Source organism: Grampus griseus (genome assembly GCF_964374135.1).
Source record: "Grampus griseus genome assembly, chromosome: 3".
Taxonomy (NCBI): Eukaryota; Metazoa; Chordata; class Mammalia; order Artiodactyla; family Delphinidae; genus Grampus; species Grampus griseus.
The window spans coordinates 104049640-104065123 of record NC_139019.1 but is presented as its reverse complement, the minus strand read 5'-3'; the positions used below and the strand labels follow the sequence as shown (position 1 = coordinate 104065123).

Genomic DNA, 15484 nt, shown 5'->3' with positions numbered 1-15484 from the left:
AGTCCAGAATTTTTATGGGGGTTTTAGTACGTTGGCATGACTGAGTAAATCATTGTACAAGTGATTGGACTTTAGTCTTCATCCCTCCTCACCTCCCCATGGTTGATCTTTCTGGTGAACAATGACCAGCACCCATCCTGACGCTATCTTGGGGGCGGGCCCACTAGTCACCTAATTAGCATAAAAAAGACTTCTCTCACTCGGGAAATTCCAAGGGGTGTTGATAACAGGGTATGCCAGAAAACTGGGAGTGAAAACCAGATAGTCTTTATTATACTATACTAACAAACAGAAAACTAAGTGAACAAATAGGAGGGAAAAAAATAACTTGTGATACGTCACAACCTTCTTTTAAAAATTCGATTCTTTTTTTTAACTCAATAAAATTTGATGGTGAATTCCCAAGTGATTCTGAGGCACTTGGCCATATTCCCATTGATGCATTAAATGTTACATCGCTATAAAATATGTGATAGTAAAAATTAGCTGGGACAATGTCAGTATTTATAGATGACAAAACGGTTGCTTGTTTTTAGCTTTCCTGTTCAATGGAGGAACTTAGATGGGAAAACCAGGAGAATTGTCTTTGCTCCTTTTCTGTCTGTCCCGCTAATATGTACTGATCTTAGTGTTGTTTTCAGTTGAAGGTATTCAAAGACTATGAAAGCAAGGGCATAGTTGGGAGGATTAATGATCTGGCACCATGTTACCAAAGGCTAGTTGTATAGTCTTCCTCAGCCCTCTGAGCCTTCCAATGGAAGTTCATGTTGATTGATTTTCTGTTTTACTCAGTTTCCTTAATTGGCAGAGGTTAATGTAACAGTTCCTGTGATCAGTGCAGCAGGCAGGTCCAGAATTGCTTGGTGCCATTTTTCTATTTATAAAAGTTTTATAGTTCTTTAGGTCCCAGAGGCACCAAGCTGAAGGATAGATTTCTCTTTTAGTTACTAGGCTTAGTTGCTTAATTGGAGAGAACTTTTTCTCACAAAGACTTCTGCTTGAAAATAAAAGGTATTTATGATTTCCACCAAATTAAACTGCCTTTTTTTTGTTTTGTTTTTTTACCCTTATAAGGAAAGGAGCTCCAACAACTTCCCTCATTAGTGTAGCTGTCACAAAGTAAGTATGTATGACTGTATTCTTTCTGGGTATGGAAGAATCTTAAAAGGGTGATTGATAGGCACTGAATTTTTAATATGACATGAAAGTGTCATATTTATTTTAGCATGGAGTTTGGATAAACTCGTTCTTCTTTGGTTGTAATAACATTTTTGTATCGTTAGGCCGTTTACAGAGCTTTTTCAGAGCCATACATTTAAGTCTTGGGAAACATGCCAGATACTGATATAAATGTTGAACTTGAACTCTTTTTTTTTTTTTTTTTTTTTGCGGTACATGGGCCTCTCACTGTTGTGGCCTCTCCCGCTACGGAGCACAGGCTCCGGATGCACAGGCCCAGCGTCCATGGCTCACGGGCCCAGCCGCTCTGCGGCATGTGGGATCTTCCCGGACCGGGGCACGAACCCGTGTCCCCTGCATAGGCAAGCGGACTCTCAACCACTGTGCCACCAGGGAAGCCTGAACTTGAACTCTTAAAACATTTTTTTTTGTCACTTGCAAAATAAAAACAAATCCAGTAGAGAGGAAATAGCCTTGCAATTTAGGGGCTTTATGCTACAACTATTCAGCATGTTAATGGTCTTGATTTCTACTCACCTGATACTTTTACTGCTTTTGTTTAATAGACAGTTAGCAAAGCAGAAAGAAAGGGTTATTATATTATTCCACTGATTCTTCTTTCGGTTAAAAAAATTACTGTTTTATTTATTCCTATTTGGAAACATGACAACTCTGATTAGGTCATAAAATCAGTGTTACTAATTTATCATTCCAGAATTTAGAGAATGTATAGAAGAGAGTGCCTTCCCATGTAGGGTGACGGTGGGCCCTTGATGTTCCATCGTTTGTGTGGTCTACATTCTCTGATTTAAAGAATTGCTGGTAGAGAGTTTGTGATGGATTCTATACATAAGAGGGTCCTTAATGTTGGAAGGTCATTTTAGGAACACTGGCTTAGGAAGTGAAAAGTCGGCCAAAAAAAGAGTAGCGTGTATTAAGTGTTTACTTGAAAGGAATATGTGATATTGAGAAAACAATATCTTTCAAGGCAATGTTGTTCAAATTAAATATTAAGAACACTGACATACAAAGCACATAAAAATGATGAGATTCCCCAGGCAATTTTTAAAAATAATCCTTGGGCTTCCCTGGTGGCGCAGTGGTTGAGAGTCCACCTGCCAGTGCAGGGGACACGGGTTCGTGCCCCGGTCCAGGAAGATCCCACATGCCGCGGAGCGGCTGGGCCCGTGAGCCATGGCCGCTGAGCCTGCACGTCCAGAGCCTGTGCTCCGCAATGGGAGAGGCCACAACAGTGAGAGGCCCGCGTACCGCAAAAAAAAAAAAAAAAAAAAAAATCCTCAAAAAAAAAAATTAATGTAGACATAGTGAACTGACTTGCCAATTGTTATTAGTAGCTGGTTAAATTATCATTAATTTTGATATTCGTTCTAAGTTATTTTTGCCTTGTGCTTTTAAATATTTGCTTTATTAAACCTTTGAAGGGTTTGAGGTGTTCATAGGAACATGGATGATTTTTTTTAGGTAATTGAGAATATTATCTGATTTTGTAATGTAAGACAATAAGTAAAATGATGCTAAATTGTGCTGGAATTAACCAAGGGTGCTGCAACGTCCACTGGGAATTTTTTAAAATTCAGCTAATATTCAGACTCATAAAATGACCACATATTGTACCTCTATATGTTCAGAAGGATATAGGACAGGAACATAGTTTGCTAGGAGGATAGCATCAGGTATTCCTCTTGATTCAGTGTCTTTGTAGCAGTTTATTCAGGGCAAAGGAGATGAGATCTATACTGGACAGGTGTGGAGGTTGCCCTGGCTTAAAAGCCTAATGCCCCACATGAGCTAAAATGTCTTGTAACAATTCTATCCACGTGGCTTTCAACCACCCACCAGGGACATACAGTTATAGGAGTCACTGCGCTCAGAGAAGGGCAAAAGCATGAGGTTTCCAGTTGTAGTTCTCAGGTCGTTATTCCAGTTTAGATTGAGTTGACCAGTCAGGGGTCATCTTTACCATGAGCCATATTGTCTAGGTAGCATTGTTGATACTCTGGCATTTATCAGGTAACTTGAGGAGCAAAACTAAAGAGTTAACCCAAGGTCAGATTCTCATGCATTAGGGGAAGAGGTTTTGGTTAACCTTTACCCACAGGCCAAAGCAAAATACCTGCCCTTCAGGAGCAGTCAGCTACTTGTACAGATAGTAGATACACCCTGAGTCCCTGGAGAGAATTGCACAGCCTGACACCTGCTCTCAGACATGACAACTGCAATATGTGGTCCTTGATTGGGTGGAGGAAAGAAAACTGCTGTAAAGGACATTTTTGGGGACAATTGGAGAATTTACTTAGGTATGACAATGGTATCTTTTTTATGGAAGTGGGTACAGAATTTGGATCCTTTTGAAATTTAAGTTAAGCAAATTAGGAAGTAGCCAGTAGCTTGGGATGATTGATCGAAAGAACTTTTGCTCTATTTAGGCCCATGCTCCTCAGGAAGCTCAAAATCAATGAAAGAACCCTGTTCCAGAGAAATCAGAATTACTGGAGCCATTTTTTACAACTTAAAATCAGATTTAAGTAGCATTGAACTGTGTTTCTCATTTTGACTCTAACAGCCTAAGTTGTAAGCAGACTAATTGAGAAAAAGCTGTGCTTGTCCACCTTACTTTAGCCTGGAGGGCACAATTTCCTGACTAAGAGGTTGGCGCGAAGCCAGTGGAAACTAGTCCTGAACTTCTCTGGGGTTCTGCAGGCAGGTCCAGTGCCTTCTGCTCTGTCTTCTCAGCATACTGTCTAGATTTGGCGAACCTCTTTCCCTTTTCACCCTTTACCACTTCTCTGGCTGGCTCTGCTTGGGAGAGATGCGTCAAAACCTCTCATTTGCTAATGGGAGCTATCTTTCATTTTCTTCATCTTTGTGGGTTTTATTCCATATTTCCCTTTTTATTTCTTTAACATCATTTTAGTGGATTTGTGGTGAGAAGCCAAAACAAGCCCTGCAATCAGGCTACCATCTTGAACCAGATATGTCTTCAGAGTTTGGCAGAAAATACTTGAGAACAGTGATCACTTGAACTTCCTGACCAGTGCTTTAGGTGTTTTGTTTATTTCGCATGTCGTCGTCTTTTTTTTTTTTTGCGGTATGCGGGCCTCTCACTGTTGTGGCCTCTCCCGTTGCGGAGCACAGGCTCAGCGGCCATGGCTCACGGGCCCAGCCGCTCCGCGGCATGTGGGATCTTCCCGGACTGGGGCACGAACCCGTGTCCCATGCATCGGCAGGCGGACTCCCAACCACTGCGCCACCAGGGAAGCCCAAGAGTCCTGCTTTTTAAGTGTTTGAAAACCTCATTTGTAGTATGTGAGGAGAAATCTAGGCCTAGATATTTGAGGGATGGGAGAGAAAGTTGAAAAAAGAAAGTAGTCACGTAGTTGGAATTTATTGTCATTTTTCAAAAAATGGTAAGAAATTAAATCACTCCCTTCCTTAGTAATTGCTTTTTTCCCCTAGGATAATAGCCAAGGTTCTGGAGGACAACAAGCTGCCTGGTGCGATTTGTTCCTTGACTTGTGGTGGAGCGGATATTGGGTAGGTCAATAGTAGGCCCGGAGTGTCTTTCTGCTGAAGGGCTTGGGTTGATCAACTAGAATCATCTTTACTAGAATTTCGAAACTCGGTATAGCTCAGGAGGTGAGTGGTTTTTTGGAATCATTATTGTTACGGATCTCATTGGGCTTTACTTCATTACTGTGTAGCGTCTGTTGGAGGATGAGTGAGAACTGTCTTTTTCATTGCCCAGAGCTACTACTGTAAGGTGTTTATATCCTAAAATAACACCCTGCCGTACCACTGTGCAGCCCATGGCTTCCTAACGCTTGATTTATCAACGTGCTCACTTACAAAGCAAAGCTGTGGAATTGTGCTCTGGTTTCTCACTCCCCACCAAGGACCTAGCCTCTTCTCTGGGTTCTTCAGCTGACCAAAAAAGGGAACCCTGGAGACACAGCTTCTAATTTATTGTTTTTTAAAAATCATCATGTAATTCACATACCATAAAGTTCTCTCCTTAAAAATGTACAATTCAGTGGTTTTTAGAATAGTAAGTCACAGTGTTGTGCAACCATCCCCATTACCTCATTCCAGACATTTTTGTTACCCCCAAAGGGACCTGGTACCCATTAGCAGTCATTTCCCCCTCCCCTTCCCCTGGCAGCCCCTCATCGACTTCACGCCTGTTGGTTTGCCTCTTTGGGGTGCTTCAGGTAAATGGAATCATGTGGCCTTTATATCCGGCTGCTTTCACTTGGCAGAATGTTATAGCATCTTTTCAGCTGGAACGGACTGTACTGTCTCTGAATCATGGTGAAGCTGGTTCTAGTAGCCTTGACTGATTAGATGGCGTTTCATAGGAGTCAGGTCTTAGAACCCTTACAGGTGTGATGAACGTGTTAGTCCCCCTCTAGCACTTTGACCACACTATTGTACTTCATGGGCAGTCTCAAAAAGTTGTAATACATGACTCCTTTTTTTTAGGTAAGTGAGAAAATTTTATTTAGAAAATACAACTCCCACATAGAGAGTGCATAGTGAAGTGTTATCTAAATTGTCATTTAAAACAAATAGTCTATCCTTTGACCCGCTCTTTTCTTGTACTTTGGGCATGCAGTCCTTCACGTTGGCCTTGGAATAGCTCAGATAATAACAATAATGTGTGCAGAAGGGCTTTACACAGCAACCCCCTTGAGTGTCAGTGCTCACATGTGCTGGGCTGACCTGGGAAGCCCACATGCACTGTCTGATCACACAGTTCCAGCCCTGCATTGGTCTGATGCTGTGGCTGCCTTGCTTGGCCCACACCAAGCCCTTTGAAACCCTGCACTATGAGCAAGAAGGTTCAGATCAGTAGTGTCTGGTCTGCATTCCTTAGAAACTGGAAATAGCACAGCCTTTCTGAGTCAGCTTCCAAGAAGGATACTTAGGATATTTCCCTACAGTCTTTAAAATTGTCTTCTTTTTTTGCATATTTTTTAAAAATTTATTTTTTATTTTTGGCCGCATTGGGTCTTCGTCACGGCATGCAGGCTGTTCATCGCGGCATATGGATTCTCTCTAGTTGTGGCGTGCAGTGTTCTCTCTCTAGTTGTAGCGTGTGGGCTCTGTAGTTGTGGCACATGGGCTTTCTCGTTGAGGCACACGAGCTTAGTAGTTGTGGCACGTGGGCTTAGTTGCCCCGCGGCATGTGGGATCTTAGTTCCCCAACCAAGGATTGAACCCACATACATCCCCTGCATTGGAAGGCGGCTTCTTTGCTACTGGACCACCGGGGAAGTCCCTAAACTTTTAGGAATCAGTTTTAAGAGACTGCAAAATAACTGGGGTGCTCGTCGAGGAACTGCTACGGTTGTATTGTCCAGTCACCCATCAGTACAAGAAGGAATATCTTCCTTAACAACATCCTTGTGGTGATTTCTGTTTACGGAGAGCTCCCAGAACGGGTTAGTCTGTTCTGCTGTATGGTTCTCCTTGTGAAAATCATTTTCATGAAGACCTTCCCTTGCTCCCTTGGGATAGATCCTTGTGTCTTTTTTTTTTTTTTTTTAACATCTTTATTGGAGTATAATTGCCTTACAATGGTGTGTTAGTTTCTGCTTCGATCCTTGTGTCTTTCACTGACGTCTTTCCATGACAGGGGTTTCAGAATTTTCTGGCTTGGCACCGTCGAGTGCCACCATTGCTGGGTTTCTCTGCTTGGGTGACCGTGTCTCTTCCCCTTGCAGCACAGCCATGGCCAAAGATGAGCGAATGAACCTGCTGTCCTTCACTGGGAGCACTCGGGTGGGAAAACAAGTGGCTCTTATGGTGCAGGAGAGGTTTGGTAAGTGTTGGCTTTATATCGAGCTTTTAATTCCCTCAGGTATGGATATGAAATAAAGGTTGGGTTTTTTTCCTTGTCTCTTTCCATGGAGGCACCAGCTGTGTTTATTTGAATGTCCAAGTGAAAGGAAGGGTACAGTTAATAGTGGCTTAATATTAGGGAGATAGCAGATTTAATAGCATAATTTGGAAAAGGATGTCATTCCCTCCCTAAATGACCATAGTAGAATCATATCAAATGTACTTATCAATTTCTATCAGACTGGTTTGGCAAATAAAAAAGAAAACTGACATTTAAACAGGACCAGTGAGAGTACAGGACCTGGAATGAATGTTGTGTAGAAGACTTACATCTGTTTTTCTCTCATTTCTGTTTCATGCGTATATGACTGAAAAGGGCTGTAAGACATAGCTTTGTATGCTCTACTTTATGGTTCATTAAAGAGGTTTTCTGGGATAATATTTATGGTCAATTTTTGCCTATTTTGCTGATTTAGACTAACCCTAGCATAAGGTGAGATTCGAATAGTTAATCTGTCAGCTATTTTGCTATATGGGCATTGCTTTTATAAAGGAAGTTTACAAACTATTAGAGCTAATAAACATGGTTGGCAAGGTTGCAGGATACAAAAATCAATTGTATTTCTATACATTAACAACGAGCAATCTGAAAATGAAATTCATAAAACTTTCATTTACAGTAGCATCAGAAAGAATAAAATTCTTAGGAATAAATTTAACAAAAGAAGTATAAGTCTTTCACACAGAGTACCACAAAGCATCATTGCAAGAAACTTTAAAAGACCTAAATAAATGTAAATACCTCCCATTTTCACTGTTTGGAAACAATTTAATATTATTACTGCCCAAGATCAGTACTGTCCAAGTGATTTGCAGATTGAATGCAATCCCTTTCAAAATGTCACTTGGCTTCTTTGTAGAAATGACGAGCTGTTTCAAAAGATCAGGACTTCACTGGCGGTCCAGCGGTTGAGACTTCGCCTTCCAATGCAGGGGGCACGGGTTTGATCCCTGGTCGGGGAGCTGAGATCCCACATGCGTCGCAGCCAAAAAACCAAAACATAAAACAGAAGCAATATTGTAACAAATTCAATAAAGACTTTAAAAATGGTCCACATTAAAAAAAAAAAAAAAAACTTAAAAAGGGCACACCATCAAAAAAGTGAAAAGAGGGCTTCCCTGGTGGCGCAGTGGTTGACAGTCCGCCTGCCGATGCAGGGGACGCAGGTTCGTGCCCCGGTCTGGGAGGATCCCACATGCCACAGAGCGGCTGGGCCCATGAGCCATGGCCGCTGGGCCTGCGCGTCGGGAGCCTGTGCTCCGCGGCGGGAGGGGCCGCAGCGGTGAGAGGCCCGCGTACCCCCCCCCCAAAAAAAAAAAAAAAAGTGAAAAGAACAACCTATAGAATGGGAGAAAATATTTAGAAATCCTTTATCTGATAAGGGATTTATGTCTAGAATATATAAAGAATTCTTACAATTCAGTAATATAAAAGACAACCCAATTAAAAAATGGGCAAGCATTTGATTAGATGATTTCTTCAAAGATAAACAAATGTCCAGTAAGTATGTGCAGTGGTGCTTAAGATCGTTAATCCTGCTTCTCCCACTAGAAGATACTGTCCTCCTCCCTATGCCTCCTTTTAACTCAAAGCGGTAGTTTGTAGTTCTCTTATAAGTAGTACCATTAGTAGGATTACAATTTTTAAATGATGCATCTGCCTGTCTTAAGTTGTAGGTGCTTTTCCTGGAGGGGGTTGGTGGTTTTGAACATGGTTAGGGAGCACATAGAGAATTGGAAGGATATGGAAGGTACAGATGGAATTGTCAGATCTTATGGTTATACTGTATTGGGAAATTGTCATACAATTTTCCAAAGTGACTGCACCATTTTATACTAACTGGAGTTTTGGGGGATATAATTTTAAACTTAGAGAAATTCCAAGACTAACTCAAGGAATTCCCATATTCCCTTTAATGAGTTTTACCAATTGTACCATTTTTAAAATCACTTTCTCTCTACCAGCACACACACACACACACACACACACACACACGCACACATATTGTGAGAGCATATTTTTGAACCTTTTGAGAAAATTGAAGACATTGTATTCCTTTACCACTAAATGTGTTTTGTGTACTTCCTAAGAACAAGGACATTCGATCATATAACCATGATACAATTATTAAAATCAGGAATCTAGACATTGATGCGATGCTCATGCTTTTTTTTTCCCTTGAAAATTTTTTAAGAGTTACAGTTTATTTATTGTCATGCTGTTTGTTTGTTTTTTTGTCATGCTGTTTTAAATCAGAAAATAAATTAAAACAATTGGGATAGGCTATGATTTGAGGCCGTGTAGCTGTGTGCATTAAACAATGAAATAGGAATTAATTTGTGTTTATATATGTTAAAGGGAGAAGTTTATTAGAACTTGGAGGAAACAATGCAATTATAGGTAAGGCTGCCTTTTCTTCTTTGTTTGCGTGATTTCTGTTTAGAATATCTTCAGTAGCCATCCTGTATGTATAGAACTTGTGTAAGAACTCATCCCTTTTATGTTGTGTGTCCCATGCTTAGGAACTTTCCTTGTGAGACAGGACACATGGTTTGCAGGCAGAGATAACTAGGAGGGAAAGGCGTTCATGTTTGGAAAATGTTACCTGGGGCTTAGAATCTGTGTATGAGAGTTTCTAATGTGTCATTGTTTCTTGTTTTCCTTCTGTTTTTTGAAAACTGGCCACATGTTTCTCTAGAATAAATAAGTAAGTAACTCTATGTGACCTGCTGTTTCCAAAAACATTAGTTCGTCTTCAGTGGGGTATTGAGTGCTTTTACATTGGGAAGGAACACTTCCTTAAGGCATTTTATCATTTACCTATAGTCTTGGAGATTATTTAATTCACTTTTTCACTGGTTTGACACAAAAGGAAATAGTCTACCAGCCTAACTTCTGGATAATATGATGAACATCAGTTGGTTGAGACTTCATAGAATCATGAATTTTATGCTAAAAACTTGCTAATTGTATATTGCCATCATTATCATCATGTTTAAGTGCTTATGTGTTTGTGGGGTACACCAGAAATATAAAAATTATATGGTGAGGGGTTTGTTTTGGATGAACTTCTGATTTCGTAAAAGAGAGAGTTGATTAGAAAATATAGTTAGCGTTTATTGATCAGTGGGTATGTGTCAGGCTCAGTTTTTTCATGTGCAATATGTCATTTAATCCCCACAGTAATCCCATGAGGTAGATACCTTTATTAATCTCATTTGAAGGTTACACCATGAGGCTTAAAATGATTATGTGCCTGAGCCAGCATTTGTATCCTCGCAATCAGACCCCAGAGCATAGCTCTCTTCCTAAAACTCCTTACTATCGTCCGTTAGTACCCCAGATAATGTTATCCCATTTTATGGATAAGGAAACTGAGGCTTAAAAAGTTAAAATAACACGATGAAAAAGTGGTGGTGATGGATAAGAGCTTCGGTCTGTTTGGTTGTGTAATCCACCTTCTTAACCATCATGCTAGTCTGAGAATGCTCTTAGACTGGACAGGGGAAAATTGAAGATGTAAGAGGGAATTGGGACTGTAAGTTTCTGGAAGGGATAGAAAGGAAGGAATTATAAGTAATACAATGGATCGATGGACGGGTAACCTTGTAAAAACTATGCTAGTTTTTTCTTTGGAGGGCAGAAGAGGAGCAGGAAGGAATAGACAAAAGTAGAGAGCAGTCTGAAAGTGATTTTGCACTGATCTCTTCAGAGATGCAGAGGAAGCAGGAAAGGGCCTTGTGTGTGATCACTTTGAGATTTTCCTCGAAGTAAAGGGTGAAGTCATCTGGAGCAGGACTAAAGGGCTGGAGGGGTTTGAGACATTTGAAAAAGCTTCTGTAGCGGGGAGAACAAGAGGCATTTTAGGGAATGGACTGATGCAGATGAGGGTGCAGAGGTTGTTGGAGAGCTTGGTTTGATGGCGGTAATAAATCAGAAGGATCCCACTGACTTCTCTATGGGCCCAGGGAAGCTGCCATCTAAATGGGTGGTGGGGTTGAGACTGGAGGCAAGTAAGACTGACAAAGACAGTGGTGCTTTTAGAGAAGAGACCACATGAAAGTGCAGAGAAGGCTCAGTCAGCACCAGAAACTTCAGAGAGGTGAAAGATGAAGAGGTCAGAGGAGGGGGAGCTCATTGCTCTCTTCTCATATCATTTTCTTTGGGAGAAAAGTTGCCTCTGCGGTATGAACTTGCTTATTTTACAAGGATAGTTCTGGCGTTCTCTCACTGCGCTTTCTAAAGGCATCATCTTATACCAGTTAGTAAAGTACCTTGTCTGCCTACCTCACAACACTGATGGATGTGTTTCTGCTTCCCTAAGCTTTTGAGGATTCGGACCTCAGCTTAGTCGTTCCCTCAGCTCTCTTTGCAGCCGTGGGGACAGCCGGCCAGAGGTGTACCACTGCGAGGCGCCTGGTGAGTGTTTCTGCGTGGGCACATGAGAGTGTCCTCCTCTTCCAGTGCTGCTTTTCAACACATTGTACTGTTAAGGAGGTGTAGTAGAAACACTGCTAGAAACGTGTATTCCCTGGATGTGGTTGGCAAGCACGTGGCCCTGCTGCTCTGTTCTGTGCTCCTGGCAGATGCTGCTGGTCAGCGAGGGACTCTGCCTTACCTCCCCAAGCTGAACGTGGTCCAGTCCTCATTGACTGGAGTTGGACATGGGTGATGAGACCTGCTTTCAGTCCTACACCTAGAACAATGTGGACAAAGTCCCTTGTCACTTAGAGAATAAAACAAGATAAACATTTGAAAAATTCACAACTATTTGCTAAAAGGTAGACAGTCTTAGTTGTCATGTAAAAACATTTTAAGTAGTAAAATATTTTTAAAAATTAGAAAATTTTGGCTTATAGGTCAAGTCTTAGATTTGACTTGATGTGACGTAGTTTATTGGAAAGTAAATATATGTGTGTTCTCTATATAAGTGTATAAGTCTGCATGGATATATATAGGACACATTAATATTAAGAGCATGTGAGGAGAGTGGTTTCGCTTCAGTGTTCGGGAAGTTTAATCTCCACACTTAGATTTGAGCTGGATTTTAAAATGTTTTTGTATGAGGTACAACCTTGATTTTCATGACTCATACTATTGAAAAACTGGGCCAAACCAGTTTTGATTAGGTAGAAAATTTGGCTACAATTGCCTTTTTAAATTATTATTGTTGAGTTTTCCTCCTGTAATTATAAAAAAAAATAAACAGTTTACAATTGAATTATGGAGGAATTGGCTTTGGGTTTTTCCTCTTACCCACAATGAGTATGAACGAATTCTTTATAAGGTTGACATAATCTAAATTAATTAGAATAGATAAAAAATATAGGGAAATTAAGCCTTTACCTTTGCCATAACTTTTCATATTCACTTTTTCCTGTATTTTACAATGAATGAGTATCTTTCCTTTGTTTTTATATTACTCAGTTGACGTGGTATGAATTGCGGTATGAACTTGCTTGTTTTACAGGGATAGTTCTAACGTTCTCTTACTGCACTTTTTTCTTTTTTCTATTTATTTGTTTATTTAAATGTTGCTCTGCGGATTTAACCGGCAGAAACCCAGAGCCTGCACTTTCTAAAGGCATCATCTTATACCAGTTAATAAAGTACCTTGTCTGCCTACTACGATAGAATATCTAAGCTACGATGTTTGTAAAGTATTTACAATTTATTGAATTTGTTCACCTTAAACATTTATTACCTTAAGTCTAAGAAGGAAACGGGGGTACTCCAAAAGATTATAATCTTAATTACGTGGTAAACTATGAAATTACATTAAAGTCAAGCATTTCTTTATTTGGTCAACCTTTATTTTTCCTTTGTGTTCTGGAGCAAATATACATAGCCATGCTTTATATTTAGTGTCAAATATTGGAGGATCCTGTTAGTCATAACCCAAATCAATTTTTGTAGGGACTGTAGTGCTGTACAGAAAAATCCATTCCAGTACTATGGACCTCTCTGTGATTTATCGTTGGCCCTCTGTATCCATGGTTCTTCCAAATCTGCAGATCCAACCAATTGGGAACCATGTAGTCCTGTAACATTTACTGTCGAAAAATATTTTTATATAGGTGGACCCGTGCAGTTCAAACCCATGTTGTTCAAGGGTCAACTGTATAAATCAGTACTGTTAAGAAAAATTGAGGGAATTCCCTGCTTGTCCAGTGGTTAGGACTCCGCGCTTTCACTGCTGAGGGTGCAGGTTCAATTCCTGGTTGGGGAACTAAGACCTACAAGCTGTGCACCACGGCCAAAAAAAAAAAAAAAAAAGGCTGGGGGAAAAAAAATTTGTGCATTTTTAACAATTTCGTACATTTATTTGTGCTATTTAATAGTTCATTTATATGTACTAATCCCTTGACTGTTTCTTTTTCATTTAGTTTTTACATGAAAGCATTCATGATGAAGTTGTTAATAGACTTAAAAAGGCCTATGCACAGATCCGTGTTGGGAACCCATGGGACTGTGAGTATCTGGTTGATTCCAAAGATGTTCCTTTTTGACAGATGGTGTTATAAGAGTTTCTGATTTTCTACTTTTATTTTTTTCCCTTTCCTGAGAGGCCCGAGGGAATACAAAGCAGTGTATTTTGCATTTGGGGTGACACGTCTGCTCCTAGTTTAGGATCTCAGTGCTTGACGTGGGCCGGTGGGTGAGCTTGGGAGATGGTATTGAGATGGGATGAGTTTGAGAAGCTTTTCCCTCTTCACTTCCCTCCTTCCAGATACCACCATCCTCCCTCGTGCAAGGTTGCAAGTCACCTGCCTGACTTTTCTGCTTCCACTTCTGTCTTCCACCATAACCAAAGTAATTTTTAAACATGTAATTAAATAATTCACTCTCTTGCTAAAAACACTCATCACTGTTTGACTAAAACTTGGATGCCTTTTAAGACCCTTTTTGCAAGCTCACAGTCTTTTGTGATTTGACCCCGGCTGCGTCCCCTTCTGGACCCGCTGTGCGCCATTTGCCCCATTGCTCCCGGAGCTCCAGCTTCTCCAACCTTCTTTCAGTGCTCTGGACATTCCAGGCTCTGCCCTGCTGGAACTGCTCTTTGCCCAGTCCTTCCCACCTCCTCACTGAGGCCTACCTATATCTTCCTTCTTACTCTGTCTCACGGTCACCTTTAATGCTCTGGTTTCTGACAGCCATACAGAGGGAGCATCAGCCTCTTCCCCTTAAATTGTTCACCGACTGCTGGTTCTGTGAGGTTCTTAGAGAATGATCACCCTGTAATAAGCAGAGCCTATATTTTTACTGCAGGACTCTGATGAATTGATAGCTCTTTCCCTAGATTTGGCCCTCCGTGCTTCTGTATAGAAAGCTTATGAGGACCCAGCCATACCTTCTTTTGTGCATATCTTCTGTGGCTGCTTTTGCACTACATTGGCGGAATTGAGTGGTCGTGGCAGAGACCACATGACATGCAAAGTATTAAATAGTTACTGTCCGGCTCTTTGCAGAGAAAGGTTGCTGACTCCTGCTCTCAACTGAGGGTATATATGAAGGGATTGGTCTGTTCATTGGGAAAGCTGTTTAATTATAAAATGATGCCAGTTAGGGTGAAATGAAGAGCATTCCTTTTTCTTTCCAGCTAATGTTCTCTATGGGCCACTCCACACCAAACAGGCAGTGAGCATGTTTCTTGGAGCAGTGGAGGAAGCAAAGAAAGAAGGTGGCACCGTGGTCTATGGTGGCAAGGTAATGACAACTTGAGATCAGGAGTGACAGGTTCTTTCTTTTCCTTTCGCACAAGCAGGGCTCTGGGTAAATTGATGAAGGGTGCCTGACTGCCACTTTTCTTTTCTCCATCCCTTTTATAACGGGGAAATACATATTTTAAAGAATGACAATGTAACGTGAATGGAAAATTTCTGGAAGACACAACTCAGAGCCAGGGTTGCCTATGAATTGAGTCCCTGGGAATTTGTATGGAAGGGAGACCTCTTTTTCATGGTATGGAAGACTGTATTTAGTGCAATTTAAAATCCGCATTTAGGGCTTCCCTTGTGGTGCAGTGGTTGAGGGTCCGCCTGCCGATGCATGGGACATGGGTTCGTGCCCCGGTCCAGGAGGATCCCACACTGTGGGCCATGGCCGCTGAGCCTGTGCTCCGCAACGGGAGAGGCCGCAGCGGTGAGAGGCCCGCATACTGCAAAAATCCACATTTAGTAGTGATTATTAAGTCATTTAAGGCAGGGAATCAAAAAAAAAAAAATACCAAAAGCATTTTTAACACATATTACTATTGTCGATGAAAAATTAGTTGATTTAAGAAAGAAATGGAAATTTTTATTTGAGCCAAATCGAGGATTATAACCCGGGAACAGCACCTCAGAAAGCTCCGAGAACCATTCTACCTGTTAGAAGTCAAGG

At 41.0% G+C, this 15484-nt stretch overlaps 1 protein-coding gene across 2 annotated transcripts in view; it reads left to right on the top strand.

The window, feature by feature from the left end:
• ALDH7A1 (aldehyde dehydrogenase 7 family member A1) overlaps positions 1-15484 on the top strand; it is a 38603-nt gene that overhangs the window by 12514 nt on the left and 10605 nt on the right. For both annotated transcript variants that reach the window (XR_014296446.1, XM_082649840.1), the window contains exons 7-13: positions 1075-1119; positions 4657-4734; positions 6924-7021; positions 9461-9502; positions 11427-11521; positions 13489-13573; positions 14703-14809. Coding sequence is in view for 1 of the 2 variants with exons in the window: in XM_082649840.1 (XP_082505966.1) it covers positions 1075-1119; positions 4657-4734; positions 6924-7021; positions 9461-9502; positions 11427-11521; positions 13489-13573; positions 14703-14809 (550 nt within the window). In the remaining variant the exon portion in view is untranslated. The remainder of the gene's footprint in view (positions 1-1074; positions 1120-4656; positions 4735-6923; positions 7022-9460; positions 9503-11426; positions 11522-13488; positions 13574-14702; positions 14810-15484) is intronic.